This window comes from Nicotiana sylvestris, chromosome 11, assembly GCF_000393655.2.
Source record: "Nicotiana sylvestris chromosome 11, ASM39365v2, whole genome shotgun sequence".
In the NCBI taxonomy this organism is placed as follows: Eukaryota; Viridiplantae; Streptophyta; class Magnoliopsida; order Solanales; family Solanaceae; genus Nicotiana; species Nicotiana sylvestris.
Window position 1 is genome coordinate 61746729 of NC_091067.1, and position 26794 is coordinate 61773522.

Here is a 26794-nt window from a genome sequence, read left to right on the forward strand (position 1 = left end):
GGACGAAATCGAGGCAATCAATTTGGGAGATTCCGAAACCGTCAAAGAGACTCGCATAAGCATTCACCTATCACCGTTAGAAAAGGAAGAATAAACTTGTTTCCTTAAAGAATATGAGGATATTTTTGCATGGTCATATGATGATATGACGGGCCTCATTAGCTCATAAGTTGCTCACCAATCCAATGTGTCCGCCGGTAAAGCAGAAACTTTGAAAGTTCGAACCAGACATGAGCCTAAAAATCAAGGAAGAAATCACTAAGCATATCAAAGCCAAAGTCCTCCGGGTAGTTATATACCTAACTTGGTTAGCCAACATCATACCGATTCCAAAGAAAAATGGAAAAGTTAGGGTATATGGCGACTATGGGGATTTAAAAAGAGAAAGTCCCAAGGACGATTTCCCACTGCCAAATATACACATCCTAATCGACAATTGCACCAAACATGAACTCCAATCCTTTGTAGATTGCTTCACAGGCTATCATCAGATTTGGATGGACGAAGAAGACGCAGAGAAAAAAGCCTTCATCATACTGTGGGGAGTGTACTACTACAAAATGATGTCATTAGGTCTAAAGAATGTTGGGGCTACCTACATGAGAGCCATGACTACCATCTTCCATGATATGATACACAAGGAAATAGAGGTGCATGTTGATGACATCATCATCAAATCTAAGAGGGCCACAGATCGCATAATAGACTTGAGAAAGTTCTTTGACACTCTATGAAGGTAAAATTTAAAACTGAACCCCGCAAAATATGCATTTGGGGTTCCTGCAAGAAAATTATTGCTCATCAGCCACCGAGGAATCGAGTTGGACCCATCAAAAGTGAAAGTTATCCAAGAATTACCACCACCAAAGAGCAATAAGGACGTGATGAGCTTCCTGGGGCCTCAACTACATCAACCGCTTCATAGCGCAGTCCACATTAATATGTGAATCCATCTTAAAAATGTTGAGGAAAGATGTTGAAACCAGTTGGACTGAAGATTGTTAAAGGCTTTAGACAAAATTAAGGAATACCTATCCACACCACCAGTCCTAGTCCCGCCGGAACATGGAAGACCTTTGCTACTCTATTTTTTCATACTAGATGGGGCTTCCAGCAGTATTTTGGGACAATGTGACGAGACAGGAAGAAAGGAGCAAGCCATTTATTACTTGAGTAAGAAGTTCACACCTTACGAAGCATAGTATTCTCTGCTAGAATACACTTGCTGTGCTTTGACATGGACAACTCAAAAATTGAGGCATTACTTCTATGCCTATACCACATACCTCATATCCAGAATGGAACCTCTAAAGTATATATTTCAGAAGCCCATGCCTACCGAGAAGTTAGCTAAATGGAAAATATTGTTAAGTGAGTTCGATATCATCTATATAACTCAGAAGGCAGTCAAAGGACAAGCATTGGCAGACCATCTTGCTGAAAATCATATGGGAGGAGAATACAAACCACTGAAAACATATTTTACTAACGAAGAAGTGTCATTCGTAGGAGAGGACATTGCTGAAGCCTATGACAGTTAGAGAATGTTCTTTGACGGAGCTGCCAATTTCAAAGGAGTAGGTATTGGAGCAATTTTAGTATCAGAGACAGGTCAACATTATCTAGTATCCACCAAGCTTAGGTTTCCTTGCACCAACAATATAGAAGAATATGAGACTTGCATCATGGGGCTCAATTTGGCCATCGATATGAATATATAAGAGTTGCTAGTAATTTGTGATTCAGATCTTCTATTACATCAGGTTCAAGGAGAATGGGCTACAAAAAACACCAAGATACTACCATACTTGTATCATGTGCAAAAATTGATGAAGAGGTTCACAAAGATAGAATTCAAACATGTGCCTAGAATTCAAAATGAATTTACAGACGCACTATCCACCTTGTCATCAATGATACAACATAAAGACAAGAATTTCATCGATCCTATCCCAGTGAGGATACATAATCAACCGGCTTACTATGCTCATGTTGAAGAAGAAACGGATGGAAAACCTTGGTTCCATGACATTAAAGAATATTTGGAAAAGGGAGAATACCCGGAACAGGCGAACCATACTCAGAAATGCACATTGCGCAAGCTGTCCAATCACTTCTTCCGAAGAGGAGGAACCCTGTATAGAAGAACTCCTAGTCTGGGATTGTTGAAGTGTGTTGACGCAAAAGAGGCTTCCAAATTGCTTGAGGAGATATATGCCGGAACTTGCGGACCACATATGAACAGTTTTGTTCTAGAAAAAAAGATACTCAGAGCGGGATATTTTTGGATGACCATGGAAACAGATTGCATCTAGTACGTCCAAAAATGGCACCAATGCCAGACACATGCAGACATGATAAAGGTACCACCAAATGAACTCAATACAACAAGTTCACCTTGGCCTTTTGCTACCTAGGGAATGGATGTCATCGGTTCGATCGAGCCCACTACTTTAAACGGACACCAGTTAATTTTAGTGTCCATCAATTAATTTACAAAATGGGTATAGGTTGAATCTTAAAAAGCTATAACTAAGAAAGTTGTCGCAGATTTTGTTAAGGATCGTATTGTTTGTTGACTCAGGGTTCCCAAGTCTATCATCACTGATAATGCCACCAATCTCAACAATGATCTAATGAAATCCATGTGTGAAACCTTTAAAATCAAGCACAAAAACTATAAAGCATACATGCCTCAAATAAACAGAGTTGTGGGAGCTGCCAACAAGAACATCAAGATGATACTAAGGAAGATGGTAGAAAATCACAAACAATGGCACGAGAAGTTACCATTTGCCCTATTGGGGTACAACACCACAATCCGCTTGTCAACTGGGGCAACTCCCTATTTACTGGTTTATGGTACCGATGTTGTCATTCCCGCTGAGGTAGAAATTCCTTATTTAAGGATCATACAAGAAGCTGAACTCGGTGATGCAGAATGAATAAGGAGCCGTTATGTGCAACTAGCCTTCATAGATGGAAAAAGAATGAATGCAATATGTCACAAACAGCTTTATCGGAATACAATGTCCCAAGCTTTCAACAAAAGGGTCAAACCAAGATAATTCACACCGGGGCAGCTAGTGCTGAAGTGGATCTTACCACATCTGGATGAAGCCAAAGGGAAATTTTCACCCAACTGGCAAGGTCCTTACATGGTTCACAGGGTACTAACAGGAGGAGCACTCATACTTGCAGAAATGGACGGAGAAGTTTGGCCAAAACCTATCAATTCAGACGCAGTCAAGAGATACTATATTTAGATTATTTACATTCCTTCATCTAATGTAACTGAATTACGCTTGACCTGATTCCCGTCTAAGAGGGGATACGTAGGCAGCCCTGTGGGTTTGGTCACATCTTAATAAAATCTTCATTTCCCCAAAACTAGTAACTGGGGCATAATTTTAAGGAGGACCCTTAAAATTTCGGAGCAAATCCAGTCGACGTCATCATATGCAAGACAGTTAAAGTAACTGGGGTAGAATTTTGAGAAGGATTCTACAAATTCTGAAGCAGGTCCAACGAACTCTGTCACACGCAAAACGACCGAAGGATCACTCACCAAATTGCGGTAGAATTTTGAGGAACCCTCAAAATTCTAATGCAAGGAAGTCGCAATGTCTCTAAAAGTATCACAATTATTTAGTTCATCCAATATTATATACCACTATATTTTCCAAATTGATACTTTTTCATCAATAAGTGCATATTTTCGAAAACATTATTTCTATGGTAGCCAAGTGTTACCCAGGATAACTTGAATAGGGACTCTAGAGAAAAGCAAAGCAGATCAAGCAGGCAAAGGCATAAACCAACCTTCCCTGCAAAACTCACAAGTTTTCTTTGACTACAGTGACAAGGAATAACCACAAGTACGTGCGCCTTAAATCAACACCTTCAATCAAACCACCAAGCGCAAATATATCTCTAGCTATGAAATATTCTACTCTCGTTTGCTATTTGTCCATATTTGCATAAGGCTAAGCATTGCCTTCTCTTTGCATGAGACAAAGCCCTCTCTCAAATCTTGCATGAGGCTAAGCCCTGCCTCCCTATTCGCATGAGGCTAAGCATTGCCTTCTCTTTTTATGAGACTAAGCCATGTCTCAAATTTTGCAGGAGGTGAAGCCCTGCCTCCCTATTTGCATAAGGCTAAGCATTGCCTTCTGTTTGTATGAGACTAAGCCATGTCTCAAATCTTGCATGAGGCTAAGCCCTGCCTCTATATTTGCATAAGGCTAAGCATTGCCTTCTCTCTGTATGAGACTAAGCCCTGTCTCAAATCTTGCATGAGGCTAAGCCCTTCCTCCCTATTTACATAAGGCTAAGCATTGCCTTCTCTTTGCATGAGACTAAGCCATGTCTCAAATCTTGCATGAAGCTAAGACCTACCTCCATATTTGCATAAGTCTAAGCATTGCCTTCTCTTTGCATGAGGCTAAGCCTTGTCTCAATTTTTGTATGAGGCTAAGCCCTGCCTCCCTATTTGCATAAGGTTAGGCATTGCGTTCTCTTTGCATGGGACTAAGCCCTATCTCAAATTTTGCATGAGGTTAAGCCCTGCCTCCCTATTTGCATAAGTCTAAGTATTGCCTTCTCTTTGCATGAAACTATGCACTGTCTCAAATCTTGCATGAGGCTAAGCCATGCCTTCCCATTTGCATAAGGCTAAGTATTGCCTTCTCTTTGCATGAGACTAAGCCCTATCTCAAATCTTGCATGAGGCTAATCCCTGCCTCCATATTTGCATAAGGCTAAGGATTTCCTTCTCTCTGCATGAGACTAAACCCTGTCTCAAATCTTGCATGAGGCTAAGCCTTGCCTCCCTATTTGCATAAGTCTAAGCATTGCCTTCTTCTTGCATGAGACTAAGCCCTGTCTCAAATCTTGCATGAGGCTAAAACCCCACCTCCCAAATTTGCACAAGACTAAGCATTGCTTTCTCAAGAGACTAAACATTGTCTCCCTCTGCATAAGTATTACCCTGTTCTGAACTTTGCATTATATTCTTCTCTCAGGGTTAAACGCTTCCCCCAAGCAAGAACAAGCTTTTTCTTGTTATCACCTCCGATATCATGTTCGGCACTTCATGGGCTAATATATAGCCAACTTGCCCAAAGGTGTCATTGTCCAAAGGCATCGTCCTCATAGCCTGAAGACGCTATGTCATGGCATGAGGATCTCTCAACACTGCACATCATTATTCAAAGGTGTCATGGTTTAGAGGCACCATTTTTATGGCCCGAGAACATCATTTCATGGCCTGCGAATACCCCATCTCATGATTCATGGCCCAGTACGTCATGGTCTAAGGACATCATCCTCTCCGTCCAAAGACAACCTTCATGGTCCAAAGGAAACTTGCATCATGTTTAAATTCCTGCAGTAATCTACACACTTGCATGCATCATGTTTTACGTTTTGTAGGAAATCCAGGAGGTGACCGTTCTTCATACAGGAGCAACTTTCACCCCGGTTTTCACTCATACAATTTTTATCTTGCTGCTATCTCAAACATAATCGATTCTCATCAATTACTCGCCTTTACCCCATGACCGTTCAGATACCTGCCCTGTGATACATCTGTTATGCTTCAGACTCATATCCATAACTCCGTATAGACCCATCTGATACTATCCTTCCCAAAAGGAACCCTTTCCAAAACATACGACCATTCTTATAACAATTCCATCGGTTTCATTCACCGTTGGGTCCAGAATTATACATGGCCTGATTCCTGTAAAATCAGGGATATGTAGGCAGCTCAGAGACCAGGGTGCGGCCTATATTTTTCAAACATCCCATTTGGTCAAAATCGGTCATTATTTCTTTACCTGACAACTCTTTCATCCTTCTCGGGTAAAGTGGGGAAGCTATTGATACCTAATTTTTCCCTCATACATTTTAAATATGCATATATATTTTTAAAAAATAGTGCACATGCATTTACAAACATACACAAGTATTTCTATAGTTTTTCTATAATTTTTAAAGCTTTATATCAAGTTATTTCTGTATTTTTATATACAAATATCCAATAATTATCTCTCATATCATTTTTATGATGATTTAATCATCTAAATTTATCATTCATGCCCATATAGTGCTCAAATATTTTAATGGCATTTTTTATAATTACATTTCCATTTTAAGGCTAGAATTGCACATTTTGCAATAATAGCCCATATATATGCATAATTATATCATTTATACATAAAATACTTTCTATATTTTTATAATATTAAGTAATTATTTTAATTCAAAAAATAATATTTTTTATTATTTATAAATTATTTTATTAAATTAAATGGGTATTTAACACATAGCCCCTCTTCAATTAAATTTCCGGACCCCAGCCCAATAACTAGTCAGCCCAATTATCCTAACCCATAACCCAATACCCAAACCCCACTACCCTACCTGTCTAATAACCCGCCCAGCCTAAAATGAATCCTGGCCATTGATCTCAGAAGATGAACGGTCCAGGATCGACCTTCCTTTTTTAATTATACTAATCCTAAACCCTACCCTCATTTCCCCCCAACGCGCCGCCACTGGATCCCTTCTCTCATATCTTCTCTCTCTTACCCCCTATAACCCTAGCCCGCTATCACAAATCCCCCTTGATTCATGGGGTTTTCCTTCATTTCATGCCTTATTCGGCCTCATCTCTCTATTGGTTGTATGATTTTCATGTTGCTTGATATGAATCTCAAAGACTCGAATCAAATCTAGTTCAAAGTCTCACTTTTCTCGACTATTCCGTCTATGTTCACTCTGAAATCTGTAAGCACGAATGTTTTGGTATTTTTATAGTTCCAAATCTCTGGTTCAAACCAGATTTGATTCGCTTCTATCTATTTTCATGAACCTAGCTATTTCTGCTTCAATCCGTTTAGATCTCTCTAGATTTGGAGCGATTTTGTGTTTGTTTGGTATTTTTCCCCTTAATTTTTTTTTTGCTTTTACTATTATTGTCAAACGATTTCATTTCCCCTAAAAAGCTAGGGTTTTGGTTCTAATGCATTTCTACAAAATATGTTTTAAACATTTAAGTGTTTTCATCTCTAATTTTTTATTTACTTCTTCGAATGATTTGTTTACTTAATTTAATTAAGCTCTATATATCTGTCTTTGTAGTTCATAGAGTTTTGATTATTTGGCCATTTATTCTACTGTTCTTGCCCGTATACCTTAGCTCTGCCAATTAAAGTGTTAATTGATTTACTTGCATAAATAAGGGTTTGAATTTAGTACCCGTATTTTCTTATTAAGTTCTTACTTGTTCTTACCTTATCTGTGTACCTGTACTACTGGCTGATTTTGTGTTACTTACTCCTAATTGATTTCGGAATTAGTTACTACTTTATTTAACCTCATTCTTAGCTACTGATTGACTCTGTGTGAGATTTTGCTTAAATTAAGTGGTACTTATTTGATTCTGTCCTCTTAATTGATTCATGCTGACCTTAACTGATTGGTTAATTGATTTTCGTACCTTTTTTGTGTGCAATTAATTTTCATACCTTTTTTTACTTTATTGTATGTTATAAAAACCCTTTCTTTGCCCTGATTTTAAACACGGACATGCGTTAGAACCCATTGAGAAATAACTTCTTCACTAAACAACTTCACAACTTTAAAACTTTCTATTTCTTAAAAACTTAAGTTCTCTCTTTGTTCTACTATTCTGGTTTCTGCACTATTTGGTCGGCTGAAAGCCAAGGCCTAACTCTCTGGAATTTGGCTACTGTTGCATCCCTATTTGCTTTCTTCTCGGCTGGTATGCCTTAACTCCTAGTATTCCATTATGTTCTATATGCTTTATTCAATTAGTCTATTTTAAATTACAGCATGATTCCGTTTGCTATATGACTGCCTGATTCCACTTAGTGATGTTGTTAAGCTAAGCTATATTCAATAATATGAAACTCTTCCTAATTCAGTTCATGTTCTGAACATTGCTAGAAACATGTGATCAATGTGTGGCTAATTCATGTGTCATGTTTGTTTACTAATTGTTTCTGTGCTTTAGCCATGGTTGTTTTATATTAGCATCTAGCCTAATCAAAAATGCAAACTTGTTCGAACTATGTGCTGAACATGAATTTTGTTTATTCCTTGGTGCAATCCTGTTGCTATTCTGTATGTACTAATTTCTAAACTTGTCCCCCCTTATCCTCTATGTACTGGTTTTCAAACTTCTACTCTTATTTATTTAGGTTCCTACCACCCCCAGTGTGTGCACTGCCTAGGGTCCTTGAGACTCCTACGAACTCTGACACGTTAGTGCTGGTCTTCCAATCTTTTATGAACTATTTCTTTAATTGTGGTCCTGGTGTGAGCATTGCCTAGGGTCCTTGAGGCCCTTGGAAACTTTGACACACTAAGAACCTAATCCTATGTGCCATGGATGGATCCTCCTTTATTCTTCAAAGTTGCTATGTTTGAAGTCTTGGTTCATAGGTTTATATTGGGCTTGCTAAGGCTCCCTATAGTGTAATGGATACTGTTATGTAATTTATTCATTATGGGCTGTAATAATCTCTGTAATAAACAGATTTGGGGCTTATTAGTAAAATCAGGGGGTTCCTTATATCTTTGTTAAACTCGGGTAGAAATCTTGCCTATAGGTTTATTGTGTTAATTTATTATGTGAATGCCTAGAGATCCTGCATATAGGATTTTTTTTCTTCTAATTGTTTTTGACTCTGTATTTCCACATTTTTGGCATACTAGAGATAATGCCTATAGGTCTTCTGTTAACTCTACATTAAAAATCCTGTTCATAAGATCTACACATATTTCCAATCCCAATGTGCATTAGTGATCATGTATATAGGATTCAATTTATGTGAATTAACAAACTTTCCTAGCAATTTGTTTTAAAAAAATATTCTGCCCATGTATGATTAATAGATACCATGCCTATAGGAAATAAAATTCAGTTTCAACTTAGATACCATGCCTATAGGAATAAAAGGAATCAGTTTCAAAACCTAGAAATCATGTCTATAGGATTTACACTAATAGATGTCATGCCTATAGGGTAAAACCAGTTTGTGAACTTAGAAACCATGCTTATAGAGGTTTAAATCAAGTCAACACTTAGAGATCATGTCTATAAAAGTTAAACAAATTAGAAAACATACCTATAGGATCTAAAAGGGATATAACATGCCTTTATGGGTTAAAAACGGTAACTCACTTAGAAACCATGTTATAGGTCTATAATTAAATAATTCACAGAAACCATGCCTATAGGACTCTGTTAACCAGTTTTGGGTTTGACCAATTTTGGGTTATCAGTTAGGTAAAAATCTGTAGGGATTGCTAATGAATCTGGGCCTAAAAACTGTGATATCTTATTTCCTGAAAATGCCCAGATTCAAAGCTTCAAAAAATCAGTAGGCAAACCAGTAGGTCCCGATGCTCACCTTAATAAACTGCTTCTTTATATTATGTTCTTCTCATCTAGATATCCTGCCTATAGGATCCTAAATTAACAAAGTTTGCTGATTTAATTGTGTGCATTTGTTGTCTACTTGTGGAGGTCAATGTGAGCCCCTATTTGTTTTTTTTTACATAAAGTCCTATCTGAATTTTTGTTTGTCACCTAGCTTTTCTCATATTAAGCAACATAGTCATTCTAGAACCACCCTATATAGATGTCCTAAATTCCTCCAGGACCATAAGTAAGGGATAGGTAGTGCACTCATAGCGTTCGATTTAGAATCAATTAGTGCGCTTAAGTAACAACTTGAAGATAGTAAATGGGTAGTAAAGGAAATGATAGCCCATGCGCTAATGCTATAAGTATAACCCCGACTTGAGAGAGTTTCAAAACATTTCATGGAATGATCATATAGGTTAAAAAACTTAGGACCACCCCCTATACTCCTGTGTAAAAAATAAGTTAAATATTGTATATGTCCAAATTGTTTTCTTCCCTTTTAAGACTAATTTGCTTAATATAAGTTCAGCTGGGACCCACCGTTATGGACCTCGAGGGGTGCCTAACAACTTCTACTTAAGGTAATTTCGAGCCCTTACCCGATCTCTAGTGATGTTGTTACATCTCGCATTTTCATACGTTAAAAGTTTTGTCTTCAGTGAATTGACGTAGACTTGGGGATGCAATCATCTTGACGTTAACGTATTTATGCTAATTATAACAAGCGAGAAATAAGTGTCATGAAGGATAAAGGGTACACGAATTAAAGAAAACAAATTTCGTTGAAAGTAGCCAATTTGGGATAAAATACGGGTTGAGCAATAATACCTGATAATTATGGACTAGTACCATACAAGGTACCATATGAACATGATAGTATGATATATAAAGTATATTAAAAATAAGTAGAATTTTAAGTAATTTGAGATAATTTTTAATTACGTGGGTAATTGATTAATTATCGGGTAGCGGGATATTACCTAATTAATTAATTTAATATTTTAAGATAATCTTGCCCCCCATGTGGCAGCCCTCCCTACCAAGACAATGACTCTTAAAGTCATTTGAGAGGTGGCAACCTAATGACTTATATTGAAGACACCTTTTCAGTATAGTAGTTTGAAATAACCAAGACAATATTTCATTAAAAAGACCCCATAATCAAAGGAATAGGAACGTTAGCCATTTCTGTCATTTTCTATTTCTTAGAAAGTGTTAACCTTTTAATTTTCCAAACATTTTTAACCAGAAACTGAATACTTCCTTAAGCAACGAAATTCTTCAACCAATCCAACGAAAATTGTTAAAGCTTTAGCAGCATAAAATTTTGCGATTACAAAAGAATACGGTGCAATCTTCGCCAAGAATATTATACGGAGTTTTTCCTACTCCAGGTATGTTAAGGACATCCCTTCTTTCTTTTGGCATGGTCCAAATTATACTGAAGAAACGAGCAAACACACAACTTCCATAAATTACTCCATTCATAGAGATACTAGGGGTGTCTATATTCTTGATTCCCCATGAGAATTATTATTATCTTCTGTTCAGGGGTCTCATAATAATACACAGTTGAAAAAAAGTTTATCCGAAAGGAATATTGGGATTTTTACGTATTTTTATGCATTTCACCCATTTATGCATATGCATTGACCCATGACCAGATGGTGTTGTATACGCGTATATATGTAAATATATGTATATGGGATATGGGAAAAGGTTACGGCATTATATACGTACCACCACCTGATCAGCTGCTATATGTCGATGATATTGCCCACAGTGGCCAAGACAATATGATGGGATGTCCTCAGTGGCTTAATGATATAATATACACCCATACCTATGCACGGCACGACATTTATACGCATGTTCATGACATTATAAATGTTTTAAAATTTACAAAGTTATTCAGATTTAAAGACGTGTTTCTATATTCAATGTTTCACCTATGTCTTTTACGTACTAATTTTCATGCCTTACATACTCAGTACATTTTTAGTACTAACGCCCTATTTCATGGGGCCTCCATTTCATGCCCGCAGGTGCAGGTAGGTAAGCTGACGGTCCCCCTTCTTAGGGTCCCTGATTAGTGAGAGTTGGCATGCTTCACTTGATCCGGAGCTGCTTTTGATTTTGGTATGATATGTTTATAATATATATATATATATATATATATATATATATGTGTGTGTGTGTGTGTGTGTGTGTGTGTGTATGTGTGTGTGTGTATGACGTGGTTCTGTCCCGTCTTTGTACAGTTGTGTTTTCTTTAGAGGTCTGTAGATAGTATGTCTAGTTGGGTAGTATAGGGCCTTGCCGGCTTCCAGTTTTGAGATGTATAGTTCTCTATAACAGCCTTGTCAGCTCGCCCTACGTATGTTGCACGCATATGTATGTATGCCTTTTGGGGCAGATTTCCTTCATGTACATTATTCTCGTAATTCAGCAGATGTTATTCAAGTTTATTTCTTAGACGCATGCTTAGAAATTTTTGACAAGTAAGACTCAGGCACCCGTCGCAGCCCATCGGTTTGGATCGTGATAAAAGGGATATCAGAGTAGTTCTGTCCTAGGGTTATCTGCAGACCGTGTCTAGTAGAGTCTTGTTTATGGGTGTGTTGTGCACCATACTTATAAACAGGAGGCTACATAACATATAGGATGTTATCCTCTCTTCTTATCCTAGATAGTGCAGTATAAGAAATTCATGTTCCTAATGATATGTGATATTTTAAGAAATGCATCCAAACACTACAGCCACCCAGAAGGGAAAGTCCGTGGCTAGTGAGACTACTAGTCAAGCGCCACGATTTACCAGTGCTTGAGGAGAGTCTCATGGTAAGGTTCCATCTCAGACTTCACATACCCTGCCCTTTCCACAAGAGCTTAGAGGGGAACCAGCTCCAGCGCACACCCTGTACATTCAGCACCTCAACCGAATGCACCGGGCCATGATATGAGAGATGTTATTTAGCTATTAACCCAATTAGTAGTTGCGCAGGCTCGAAATCAGGAAATAGGTATTGGTCATGCAGATAGGTCCATCAATGCGAGGGTTCGTGACTTCATTAATTTAAACCCTCTGGTATTCACTGGAGTAGATCCAAATGAGGACCCTCAGGTATTTATTGATAGAATGAAGAGTACGTTAAGGATAATGAAGTCCACTACGACTGAGTCAATTGAGCTAGCCTCCTATAGACTCTGAGATGTTGCAGTTAATTAGTACGAGCCTTGGGAATTGTCCAAAGGTGAGGATGCCCCTCCAGCGGTATGGCAGGAGTTTACAGAGGCTTTGCTTCGTCATTATCTACCACCAGAGCTTATACAAGCCAGAACTGATAGGTTCTTGTCCCTTCGGCAGGGCAACATGAGTGTTCGGGAGTATAGTCATTAGTTTGATTCATTGGCTAGGTATGCTCGCACTATTGTATCTAAGATGGAGGATCAGGTTCAACGGTTCGTGATGGTACTAGAGCCTCACTTGCTTAATGATTGTATGTCGGTCTCACTTCATCCAGACATGGATATTTCTCGTATTCAGGCATACGCTCAGGGTGTAGAGAAGCATAAACAGAAATAAAAGGGTCGAGCGTGAGTATGATATGGCCCAGAATAAGAGAGCGAGGCCTTCCGGTCCTTCTATTGAGTTTTGAGGTGATCAAAGGCAGCAGTACCCGAGGTATCCATCCCAGCCATCGGCTAGTGTGCCCCTCAGTTTGACGGTAAGAGATTTGATTGTTCCTCATATTTAGGGTCTGGTCAGAATTTCAGGGCCTCAGGTTTGTAGTATAAGGGTGAGTCAAATCAGATGAGTCCGCTCTTGCCACGGTGTGCTCAATGTGGTAATAAGTATACTGGGCAGTGCCATATAGGATTAGGTGTTTGTTATAGTTGTAGTTATCCGGGCCACATTATGAGGGATTATCCGATGAGAGGTGATGCAAGCATAGCTCAGCCAGCGGGATCTGTAGCTAGTTTGTCATTATCAGTACGCCCCTGGCAACATCCACAAGTACTAATGAGTCGTGGTAGAGGTAGAGGCAGAGCATCTAGTTCAAGCAATCCTTAGTACCACATTTATGCGTTGGCAGGACGACAGGACCAAGAGTCATCATCTGATGTTGTTATAGGTATATTATCAGTCTCCTCATATGATGTATATGCACTAATTGACTCAAGTTCCACCTTATCACACATTTCTCCGTTAGTTGCTAGTATGTTTGGAATAAAACCTGAATTGGTTAAACCTTTTGAGGTCCCTACACTTGTTGGGGACTTAGTGATACCTAAGCGAGTATATAGGGATTGCATGGTAGTAGTTCATAGTCGATCTACCGTGGTGGACCTAATCAAGTTGGATATGGTAGAATTTGATGTTATAATGGGTATGAATTGGTTTTTTTCTTGTCATGCCAACATTGATTGTAGATCAAACATAGTTCGATTTCAGTTTCCAGAGGAACCGATTTTGGATTAAAAAGGTAATACGGTGTCGCCGAGAAGTAGATTTATTTCCTATCTCAAGAAAAGGAAGATGATCAATTAGGGCTGTATTTATCACTTAGTTCGGGTTCAGGATATGGAAATAAAGTTACCAACCATTCAACCCATCCCAGTGGTTAATGAGTTTCCCGATGTTTTTTCCGATGAACTTCTGGGTTTTCCGCCAGAGTGAGAAATTGAGTTTGTCATTGACCTACTACCAGATACTCACCCAATATCTATTCCTCCCAATAGGATGGCCCCTGTAGAGCTGAAAGAGTTAGAGGAACAACTAAGGGACTTGCTTGAAAAAGGCTTTATCAGACCTAGTACATCCCCGTGGGGAGAACTCGGTCAAATATATCCTTCTTTTTGGAGGATCATTTACATGCTCTGATATTTCTCCAATCAGGCCGAGGGAATGACCTTCACTCTCGATCACTTAGTCAGGTTATACAACCCTCATCTCTACCGAGGTTTGATCAAGCTTCATCCTTGATCTGCGAAGACATTCTTTTCGAGCATCGATGAGGACAAGGACCGGGGGTGGATGAGCCGGTTTTTCAAAGTGAGGACATCAGACATTATCCCAGCTGATAGGATGCCATTCCCGGAGGAATGGAATATGCAGCGTAAGTGTCCCTACTTCGAGTTTGTTTTATTGCCCCTTCTTTCCCCTTCTGAAATGATTTTCTTTTGACTATGCATCCACCATTTGGTACCCCTCCGCGGTTCAGAACCTTTCGGGGTGGATCAGACAGCTAGACTCTGTCTTTCTTTACAGCGGGCGTGCTTGGCGTGATTTGGCAAGGACGTAGTGGCAGGCTAAAAACCATGGTAAGCACTTCTTACTGTCGTTGCAAAATTTCTTATGAGTATTCTTTGTGGTGGTGAGTTTGATATGTCACGCTCGTGTAGGCCTCGTGGACGGTGTGTCGATGAGGCCGGCTCCTCCTGGTGAAGAAGGTGTGAGCACCTAATTTTTGACAATATTTAATTTTTTATCACTTCTTCTATGTAAATATTTTAGGGGTTTTAACCTACAATTTTTAGCTTTGTTACACTTTTTATTATAGGGTAAAAATACAAAATTTTAAAAGGTGAATTATTACTATTACTATTATTTTATTTTTATTTTTATTTTAAAATAATAAAAACATTCCGAAAAATATTAATTTATTTTTTAATTTTCAGGAGTGATTTAAAAAATAAAAAAAGGGAAGTATTGAATAAAAAAATAAAAGTAAAAGTAGGTGGAATGCTCTTTTAAAAAGTAAAAGAAAGTAGAAAATTAAAAAAATAAAAGTAAAGTTTTGTGGAAATTTTAAAAAAATATAAAGTAAAAGAAAGTTGGAATTAAAAAATAAATATAAAGGTATCTGAAAATTAAAAAAAATTTAAAGTAAAAGAAAGTAGCATTTTTAAAAGAAAAGCAAAAGAAAGTGGATTGTTTTTTTAAGAAAAGTTAAATAAGTGGAATTCTCTTTTAAAAAGTAAAAAAAAAAGTGGGATTTTAAATAAGATAAAAGTAATTATAGTTGGAATTTAAAAAATAAAAGTAAATAAAGGTAGGATTTCTTTTAATAAAAAAATAAAAGTAATTTGTAAGTGGGATTTCTTTTAATTATAAAATAATAAAATATTTTTTTTAAAAAAAATCTGAAAAATCTCGAAAACTTTGCTATTAATAGAAGAGAAAATTTGAGAATAAAAAAAAAAAGATCAGAGGGGGAGGAGACAAATTAAGGTTGAAAATTTTCATTAAATTTTTCTTTCAACATTTCGGGCCTTGAATCTTGGGTTTGAAGAATAGTTGATAGAGATTTTGTTGTTGCTGCTGTATTGACTCTACAACTTTCAGATTTTATTCATTTGAATTCACTCTCTTGTAGGTATGAATTCATGCTCTTGAGTTAAAAAATGTCGGAACATCTTTATTGAAGCAGAAACAAATTGATTTGGTTCTTTTGATAAAGTTTCTTTCGTATTGGATCTGTTCGCATGAATGATGTTTACAAATGTTAACGTTATTTTAGTATGTTCATGACTCTGTTTCGTTTTTTTCTTTCTTTCTTTCTTTTTTTTACATTTTTTTTTATTTTTCTTGGGTCATAACTTGTAACCAGCAGGTAGTGTTTTATTTACATTTAGATTTCAAGCCCATGTAGCACCATGTTCATATTTTGAAATTTAAAGAAGTATGTGAAGTTGAACAATTTGTCAACACTAAGATGGAAAAAAAATAGATTGCATTAGTGGAAGGATCTTATCTTCAATTTATGTTATTGGCTGCATATTTTCTTAAATTAACCATGTGAAGATTCAACTTCCTCTGCTTCAAAATGGTACTATAGAAGTTATAGTGGTGATACTACAACTTTCTATTTAGCATAGTGTTAAATAAATTAATTACTTTAAGTGTTCTTTGTTATAATCAAGTTTAAAATGCATTTTTGTATGCCCATGTTTGTTTTGTTCCTTCTGGTTCATCCAAATAGTTCTCAGCATGGTTTCTTTTTCTTTTTGTGCTCATATGGTCATTTAAGATTCATTATGTTATAAAATTTTGTTAGTTTCTTTCTAGAATTTGAAAACGAAAGTCGGTCTTTTGAAGATGATATGGAGATGAACCCAAAGCTGGCATCTGTCTTTTGTTATTTTCACATAAATGCCAACTCCACCTTTCTGAATTATAGTATGCTATAACAAAAGGCTCCAGTGATATACATGTAGCTAACCCATTTCTTTAGGCCTTTTGTACTTATCAATTTATACCACTCCATCCACAATAAAGCCTCAAAACTCATGGCCCTCATTTAATTAATTTTAGATCCTTAGAATTCGAGGCATGCCATTTAGCGAATTTTCTATGGCCCTCGCAAAGTTGAAAAATGCGTAGTTGCTTTAGGCGCGTAATATAAAATTACCTTCCTAAACTCGGGTGTGTATTTCATGTGACCCAAATTCAAATCTTAACAACGTTAAATAAAATATGTCTCAGACTACAGGTGCATTTCATGTGGCGTGGTCCAAAGACGTGTTTTAGATGACGTTGAACTTAAAAATAATTAAAAGCGATTTAAAGTTAAAAATGCACATAGGTTTAAAAGTATTTTAAAATCAGATAATTGAGCCAAAAATAATAGTTGAGCGACCGTGCTAGAACCACGGAACCCGGAAATGCCTAACACCTTCTCCCGGATTAACAGAATTCCTTACCCGGATTTCAGTGTTCGCGAACTGTAATACAGAGTCAATCTTTTCCTTAATTTGGGATTTGAGCTGGTGACATGGGACACCATAAATTATCCCAAGTGGCGACTTTGAATTTTTAATAATAAATGAATCCCGTTTCGATTGTCACTTTAAGTTGAAAAACTCCCTTATATCCTTTCCGGGGTGTAGGAAAAAAAGGAGGTGTGACAGCTCTGGCGTCTCTGCTGGGGATAAGAACCCAGAATCTCTGGTTCAGGGTTCAGAATTCGAGCTTAGAATAATTGTTGTATTTGGCTTTATTTATATCTGATTTTATTCACATGTTTGGGCCTAATGTGCTAAGTGCTGCTTTTTACCGTTTTGATATTATCTGAACTGTATATAAACTGATACGAAACACTTCTCTTCTCATCTTCGGGGATGTGCTCGCTAGTCAAGACTCCCTATTATGTTAGTGTGATACCTTGAAATAAGAAAGAGGCTCGGACAAGTTACTAAGCCGGATGACCTTTTGGTTCCCGGTACGTAGCCCCTCCTCGGCTCGAGTTGTCCGCTCGGGTACACAGTCTAGAACACATACCCAGGTTTTGAACCTAGAATAACTCAGCCTCATACGGGATCCCTAGTAGGAACGTTTGTTTGCATCATATGCATTTGACTTTGGAGACTCAACGCAGGGGTTCGGTCTGTCTAGGACAGGTGTACCCGAAATGAAAAGACCATCCTGATGCATCTTACTTGCTACTTGTGCATTCATTTGCTTCGGATTTGCATGTTGACCGGCTCATAGAGAAAAAGTTGAAAAGGAAAATGTGGGGACTGAGAGAGATAATTGTCTGTTTTTGAACACCAATGTCCAAAACATACCAAAACTCTGCCAAAATTTTGAAAAAAAAAGAGAAATTTTTTTTGAAAAAAAAAGAAAAATAAAGTTGGTTTTTGTTTTGTCAAAATTGTCCGAACTAAGTCAGTTTGATTTTCGCCAGATGTGGGATACGTAGGCAACCCCCATCGGGTCCAACTTCCCTTTTGCAAAAATAGCCCAAAAGAGCAAAAAAAATTATTTTATTTTAAATAAGTAGGGTGATGCCATTTTTGTCTAAAATAGTCGAATGTCCCCAAAAGGACGTTGGAAGGCCGTTTTAGCAAGAACAACCACCTTTGGTCCCTTTTTCAAATTTTTGGCTGGTTAGCAAGCACAGCCTTAAAATCTTCTCCCCGGAAGTGTTGAAAGGTCGTATTTGCAAAGCCGGGTTTTATTTTTGAAATGAAAATTTCACAAATTAACTTTTCTTGAGTCAAATGAGTTATGATTTTGCTTAATCACCCTAATAAATGTGCAGAATGAGCACGAGTCAAAATTGCCAATAACAGTCATGAACAAGATCCCTTTGGAGCTGTGTATGTGGTGGGAAGATCTGGGTAAATCAGGGCAAGATAAGGTCAATCTATACTTGGGAGGACTCACCGAGTTGTTGAAGACCAGGCCTAGAGGGTACATCATAAAGGCATTGGTTACATTCTGGGACCCGGTCCACATCGTTTTTCATTTCTCATATTTTGAACTCACCCTAACTCTAGAAGAAATAGCTGAATATATTGGGAGCGTTGAAGTTCCTCTGAGACACAAGTATCTGGTTGCTCCAAGAGTCATCGTTGTGCATAAATTCCTAGATTCCTTAAAGATAAGTAGGAGGTCCATAACCCAGATTTGGCCGCAGGATTTTCCACTCCGCAATTTATATACCAAAGATACGGGCACATAAGAGGGTTTAACAATCCAGAAAACAAAATTTGTAGCAAAGGGAACCACCTCAAATGGGAAGAACACAGGTGTTTTGCTTTTATGGTGGTCTTCTTGGGACTTCTGGTGTTTCCTAGGAAAGATGGAAATATCGACATACAAATAGATGGGGTTGTCAGCACTTTGCTTACTCAGGCCAAAAGCACCCTCGCACCCATGATAGTAGCTGAAATCTTCCACGTTCTTACAACCTGCAAAGCCGGAGGAGACTTTTTGAGGGGTGCAACTTGTTGCTGCAGATGTGGATAATCGAACATCTATGCCATCATCCTCAATTCCTCAGTTATGGGTCGACAGAGAAAACCTACATAGAGGAATTTTATACGAGGGTTGATAGGATCAGCTTGCCAGAAGGGGTTATAGAATGGGTATCACATCTCCGTTCCATCAGTACAAGTCAAATAGAGTGGACGTTTGGGTGTCTTCCCGTAGATGAGATCATATACATGCCAGCTTCCGGGCCTCATTTCCTTTTGATGGGTCTCAGGAGTATCCAGCCTTATGCCCCATACCGGGTTTTGAGACAATTAGGGAGATATCAAATAGTTCTCAGGGATGAAGACATTAGTCGCCATGTGGTCGAGATTGGTCCCGATGGTCAGTTTCATGAAGCAGCAGTCCGCCAAATTTGGAGCGAATGTCAGTACTTGACGGCGAACACTCGAGTGCGTGATCTGTCTAGAGGTGAAGTTGCACCAGTATATCTTGCCTGGTATAAAAGGGAAGTTGAGTTTGGAAGGCCGGCCAAAAGACCTCATCTTCAAGAATTTGTCGGAGCATCACAAGAGCAATGGGATTGGCTGGCCAAAGAAAATGAGTACAAAGCTACCATAGGCAGGCTAGAAAAACAAGTCATGGACCTTCAGTTTGAGAATGGTTTGCAAGCTGCCGCGGATGAAGGCGAGAAGAAAAAGCTAACTCAGGAAAATGAAGCCCTCAAAGCCCAAATTCAGAAAATAAGAACAGCTGCTAGAAACCCGGATAGAAGACGAGCGGATGAAATGCTTATAAGCAGTCTGAAAAAGAAAGCCCTTGAGTGTCAAGATGACCTGAAAAAGTCTGAGGCCAACCTAGCCAAAGTCCGGGCACAATGGGCAAAGGAGGCGGAAGAGCAAGCAAAGTTTGTGAAACAAATGAAAAGAAAGTATGAAGGGACAATCACCAGCCTGAAGAGAAAAATGACTACCCTCGAGAATGAAGTAGCCAAGCAAGCCAAGGACTTCAAGGCTGATAGGGAACACTGTTATGATTTGATGGCTCAGATGGAGGAAGAAATTCAATAGTTGCAAAATCAACATCTCCACGACACTCAGGTGTTAGAAGCCCAGAATCAACAGGTCGGGCTTCTGCTTCAGGAAAAGGGTAGAATCTGAGAGCGGGTCATTGCAAACTATATTGTTATGAAATGCCAAGCATGTGAGGATATGACTCGCACCACTTTCTTCGCGGCAGTGATGACGTTTGTCCGACAGATAATGAGTGACTTGGAGAGGCATCAAAGGGATCTTGCATATAGGCCCGTGGCGAGACCGAATGATGTCCTGCGGGCCCTAGGAGCATTTGAGGCATTAATGTATTCGTGATTTTTTTACTTGAGTCTGTATTTTCTTTCTGTTAAAGTCTGTTAGTTTCTTTTGAGCCTGTTAGTTTTTGAGTCGTTATAATCAAAGTATTTGCTTTTTGAAAATCCCAAAAATATTTTATTACTTATTTTTACACTTATACCCCAGAACTACGCTCGGTCTAATTCATGCGGGGTCATGATACGTAGGCAATCTCCATAGGATTCGACCATAACCAAAAGAAAAGAGAAAGAAAATAAGAAACCGTGAGAAGGAAAGAAAATAAGAAAGGGAAATGAGAGAATAAAAAAACAAAGAGAAGTCAAACAAAGAAAGGCAAGAAAAAAAAAGAGAAAAATGGAAGTTGCACATGGAAATAAGGAAAAGCCGGGATGACACAAGCAATCGAGCAAATACATAATAGAAATGATTAATTACTTAGGTGCATTGCATTCCACAAATATGTGGTTACCAATCTGTTAAGCTCTAATCACTAACGAGTTTGTTGTTGATGCTGTAGAGCTAAGGCAGGTGGTTAGTTTGTTGAGAATTCTGGCAACCCATCTATACAACACCAGGTCCAAATGCGAATTGATCATGTCGAACCAAGAACTTGATGCGAGTAGCATCGATCCTTCAAGAGAGGTGGAAAAATTGGATGTTAATTCGATGAAAGAAGAGATGTATAAGTTGAAGTAGCAGATGGCCGAAATGCACCAGGCTTGGGCAAAAGGGCAACCACCAGCAGCTTACCCTACCAACCTTACTTTCATCCCGCAATTGACTCAAACCCAGGAACATCCTACTATTGATTCATCTACAGGATTTCCTATTTACCATCACTACCAAGGCACCACCTCCCAAACCCGCAAGCTCCACCACCCAAACCAGTTCCGTACCCTCCTCCACCAGCCACTCCTATCTTCGTAGCACCACCGCCTGCTACAATTCACCGATCCTCCAGCGAGCCTTTATTCCAGGCTTATGACAACCAGTATTACCCCCTAAGCCCACTTTCAAAGCTCCGGAACCCTATTCTTACACTCCTCGTTTCGATCTTCTTGTGGAATCTGATAAACCGTCCAAAAATCCCGAACATGAGGAGATGTTCAGGAAAGTTAAAAGCTTAGAACAGTCATTCAGGGACATGCAAGGGTTGGGAGGTCAAGTAAGTGTGGCTTACAAAGACCTATGTCTGTTTCCAGATGTGCAATTGCCGGCAGGGTTTAAGATGCCGAAGTTTGATTTGTACGATGGGCACGGTGATCCAATAGCGCACTTGAGAGGGTTTTGTAGCAAAATGAGGGGAGCTAGAGGGAAGGATGAATTGCTAATGGCATATTTCAGTCAAAGTTTGAGTGGTTCAGCATTGGAATGGTATACCCGGCAAGATCACAGAAGATGGTACACATGGGATGATCTAGCCCAGGCATTTTATTGTCACTTCCAGTACAATCTCGAGGTCATTCCGGATCGGTTGTCCTTGACAAAACTTGAGAAAAAGCACAATGAAAGTTTCAGAGAGTATGGTTTCCGTTGGAGAGAGCAAGCAGCGAGGGTTGACCCTCCGATAAAAGAAAGTTAAATGGTGGATTATTTCCTGTAGGCCTTAGAGCCCACTTTTTTCATTCATCTGGTATCGGCTGTAGGCAAATCCTTCAACGAAGTGGTGAAAATAGGGGGTATGGTAGAAGAAGGGCTCAAGTCGAATAAAATCATGAACTATTCGGCTATTAAGGTAACCACTCAAGCTATTCCGGGTTGCGCGGGAGGAATAATTGGGAAAAAGAAGAGAGAGGATGTGGTGACAATTGATTCAGAAACTTGGTTCGGACCTAGAGGCTCATCTTACCACTATAATTAGCCTCGACCCCACCACCAAACTTACCCCCACACCCAGTATAATCCACCCCAACACTATTACCCCCACCAGAACCTCATTTTTCTGTCCACCACGCCCAAACATACAACTAACCTCCTGCCCACGCGCAATGGCGTGCGCCCATTCCCCAAAACACTTATCCACCACCACGAGCCTACTGAAACCCCTCTGGACCAAGTTTCCGGCCTAATCAAGCATTTAAGGATGAAAGGTTGCAGAAAAATAAAACCTTTACTCCATTGGAAGAGTCATATACTAGTCTGTTTCATAGGCTAAGACAACTGGACATGCTAAGGCCAATACAGTCAAAATTATCAAATCCTCCCCCAAAAAATTAGGATTATTCTGTAAGCTGCGAATATTGTTCTGGTACTCCGGGTCATGACACGGAGAAGTGCTGGCACATAAAAAGTGTTATCCAAGAGCTCATTGTTACTAATAGAATTGAAGTTCAAGCTCCAGAGGCGCCCAATATCAACCAGAATCTGATGCCAACCCACCAAGAGACAAATATGATTGAAATAATGCATAAGGGAGGGGAGCCCAGGAAGCCTTCACAAACCGTCATGATGATACGATCCACTGAGGTCAAGCCAATTGAACAACCAACAATTGAAAGATCAATGGTCAAGTCGAGCGAGACACACGGTGAACCATCTATGGCAGTTAAGAAGAGGTTTTCAAGTGTTGTGGCAGAAAAAAAGAAAGGGTGAAAGTGGTTGTGCCAGGAGTTGCAAGCAGACCTATCGTAATTATGGAGGGTGCCCGCACAGATCATGTCATTATTAAACCGGTAACCTAGTTACTGATAGTCAATAGCAGGGCTATTCCATGGAATTATGAACGAGTGACAGTGACTTATAAAGGGAAGAAGTTAAAGAAGAAGTTTGTGAGACCCAAGGTTTGACTCGTTCGGGGAGATTCTTTGCCCCCGAGGAGTTAAGAAAAGCTAAAGATAACCCAGTATTAGTGAAGAAAGCTGTAACTGAAGAAGAGGCAGAGGAATTCTTGAGAAAGATAAAGATGCAAGACTATTCTATCGTGGAACAATTGAAAAACACGCCTGCTCAGATTTCAATATTGGCATTGTTAATCCACTCAAACGAGCATCGTCAAGCCTTAATGAAAATCCTGAATGAGGCTCATGTTCCTGATAAAATCTCAGTGAATCATCTGGAAAAGATAGCCAACAAAATCTTTGAAGTGAACAGAGTCACTTTTTCTGACGAGGAATTGCCTGTAGAAGGTACTGAGCACAACAGAGCTCTTTACCTTATGGTGAAATGTGAGGACTCCGTAGTTACCTGGGTATTGGTCGATAACGGTTCCAGTGTGAACATTTGCCCTCTCTCCACTCTGAGCAAGTTGAAAGTAGAAGATGAGAGGATTCATAAGAACAGTATCTGCGTGCGGGGATTTGATGACGAAGGCAAAGATTTAGTTGGTGATATAGTGCTAGAGGTGACAATAGGGCCAGTTGAATTCACAATGGAGTTCCAGGTGCTAGACATAGTTGTTTCCTACAATCTGCTGTTAGGTCGACCATGGTTTCACGCAGCTAAAGCAGTCCCATCGACACTACACCATATGGTCAAATTTGAATGGGATAGATAGGAAATAGTTGTGCACGGCGAAGATAATTTGTGCGCTCATAGCAATGCCGTTGTGTCGTTCATTGAAATGGAAGATGATAAGGGGTCGTGGGTCTACCAGGTTTTTGACACGATGTTGGTCGAGAAAGTTCCAGAGGGGAAACACATTCCAAATCCGAAGATAACTGCCGCATCAGTCAGGGTGGCCTTTGAAATGTTGAAAAATGGTTTTGTACCAGGCAAAGGTTTGGGTTCATCTCTACAGGGCGTCATACAGCCGGTCTCCCTCCCTAAAAACTTGGGAACATTTGGCCTGGGATTCAAGTCCACAGCCGCAGACATAAAAAGAGCCAGGAAATTGAAACAAAGGGCATGGGTCCTTCTAAAGCCGGTCCCACATCTTTCCAGATCATTTGTCAAGTCCGGTACCAGAAGTCGCCCAGTAACAGCAATTCCCAGTTCTGTGATTGATCCTCACAAGGAATTAATTGAAAAATTCGAGAAATTGTTCGACGATGTAAACATGGTGGAAATTGGATAAGGTTCTAGCAACACAGAAGTGCAATTTGTCAGGCCAAAAACAAAGCTTAACAATTGGAAGGCTACTCCTCTCCCCACTCGAAAGGAGTTTTGGTAGTTTATTTTGATTTTCCTTTAGTTTGTCTGGGTTATTCCAGGGTTGTAATCCAGATTGTTATCTTTCAGTCTGTTTGAGTGTGCAAACCTTGTTATCTTTTATCATTCAATGAAATGCAATCTCCCTTTCTTCATCATTCCTGATGGTTTTCCCTTTTGTTTTTCTTTTCTTTTCTGTATAGTTTTTTTTATGCTGGTTCTAATGACATAGTATGCATGAGGAATCCTCAGCCTAGTCATAAACATCAATCTGATTTTGAAATAATAATTCAAGAAGTAGAGTGTGACAACGAATCAGAATATGATGAGGATGAGACTTTTGAAGAGATTAGTAAGGAATTAAATCACTTTGAAGGAAGACCCAAACCCAACCTGAATGATACGGAAGCCATCAATTTAGGGGACGCAGATAATATCAGAAAGACTAAAATAAGTGTCCACCTTGAACCAAAGATCAGGGAAGAGATAATCAAAGCACTAATTGAATACAAAGATATTTATGCATGGTCATATGATGACATGCCAGGTTTGAGCACTGATTTGGTGGTCCACAAATTATCCACTGACCCGACATTCCCTCCCGTCAAGCAAAAATTGAGAAAGTTCAAAACTGATATGAGTGTGAAGATTAAGGAAGAAATCACCAAACAGTTGGACGCAAAGGTCATTCGGGTCACATGATATCCCATTTGGTTAGCTAATGTTGTGGCAGTACCAAAGAAGGACGGCAAGATCAGAGTATGCGTTGATTACCGCAATCTCAATAAAGCAAATCCATAGGATAATTGTCCACTACCCAATATCCACATTTTGATCGATAATTGCGCCAAGCGTGAAATTGGATCTTTTATGGATTGCTATGCAGGGTATCATCAGATTTTAATGGATGAAGAAGATGCGGAAAAGACGGCATTCATCACGCCATGGGGAATTTATTGCTACCGAGTAATGCCATTTGGTTTGAAAAACGCTGGGGCAACTTATATGAGGGAAATGACTACTGTGTTCCATGATATGATACACAAGGAGATTGAGGTATACGTAGATGATGTAATCATAAAGTCAAAGCAGCAGGCTGACCACATCGGAGATTTGAGGAAATCTTTCCAGAGGCTTCGCAGGTACAACCTCAAACTTAACCCTGCCAAGTGCGCATTTTGTGTTCCATCTGGAAAATTGTTGGGATTCATAGTTAGCCGTCAAGGCATTGAGTTGGACCCATCAAGGATCAAAGCTATCCAAGAATTGCCGCCTCTGAGGAACAAGACTGAGGTGATGAGTCTGTTAGGGAGGTTGAACTACATCAGCATGTTTATTGCTCAGCCCACGACAACTTATGAGCCTATTTTCAATTTGCTGAAGAAGGATGATGCGGTCAAGTGGACTGATGAGTGTCAAGAAGCATTTGATAAGATAAAAGGATACTTGTCAAACCCACCTGTGCTGGTTCCACCAGAACTAGGGAGACCTTTGATTCTTTACTTGACAGTCCTGGAAAATTCATTTTGGTTGTGTATTGGGTCAGTATGACATCACTGGCAGGAAGGAACAAGCCATCTACTATCTTAGCAAGAAGTTCACGGCTTATGAGTTTAAGTACACTCACCTGGAAAGGACATGTTGCGCCCTAACTTAGGTAGCACAGAAATTGAAACATTATTTGTCATCCTGCACTACTTACCTCATTTCGCGCTTGGATCCATTGAAGTATATCTTTCAAAAGCCTATGCCCACAGGAAGACTTGTGAAGTGGCAGATTTTGCTCACGGATTTTGACATCATCTATGTAACTCGGACCGCGATGAAAGTCGAAGCATTGGCCGATCATTTGGCCAAGAACCCGATCGATGAATAGTATGTTCCATTGAGAACTTATTTTCCCGATGAAGAGGTGATGCATATCGATGAACTGGAGCAGATTGAAAAACCAGGTAGGAAACTTTTCTTTGATGGGGCTGCCAACATGAAAGGAGTTGGAATAGGGGCTGTGCTTATTTTTGAAACAGGGCATCACTATCTTGTTACGGCTAAACTTCGTTTCTATTGTACCAACAATTGGCTGAGTACGAGGTGTGCATTTTGGATTTAAGGCTAGCTACAGACATGGATGTCCAGAAGTTTTGGTCTTGGGAGACTCGGATCTTCTGGTGCACC

The 26794-nt window shown here is 39.2% G+C and overlaps 1 protein-coding gene across 1 annotated transcript; it reads left to right on the forward strand.

Annotated features, from left to right (window-relative positions):
* Positions 1–21761: 21761 nt before the first annotated feature.
* LOC138881089 (uncharacterized) lies at positions 21762–24026 on the forward strand. The gene is made up of 3 exons (XM_070161290.1): positions 21762–22110; positions 22180–22357; positions 23279–24026. The coding sequence occupies exons 1-3, from the start codon at positions 21762–21764 to the stop codon at positions 24024–24026; spliced, it is 1275 nt and encodes a 424-aa protein (XP_070017391.1).
* The last annotated feature ends 2768 nt before the right edge of the window (positions 24027–26794 follow it).

Coding starts and splice junctions, on each gene's coding strand:
- LOC138881089 (XM_070161290.1), top strand. CDS start 21,762: ATGCCGAAGTTTGATTTGTACGATGGGCACGGTGATCCAATAGCGCAC. Junction 22,111..22,179: donor TGACCCTCCGATAAAAGAAA/GTTAAATGGTGG, acceptor TATCGGCTGTAG/GCAAATCCTTCAACGAAGTG. Junction 22,358..23,278: donor ACAATTGATTCAGAAACTTG/GTTCGGACCTAG, acceptor TGACTTATAAAG/GGAAGAAGTTAAAGAAGAAG.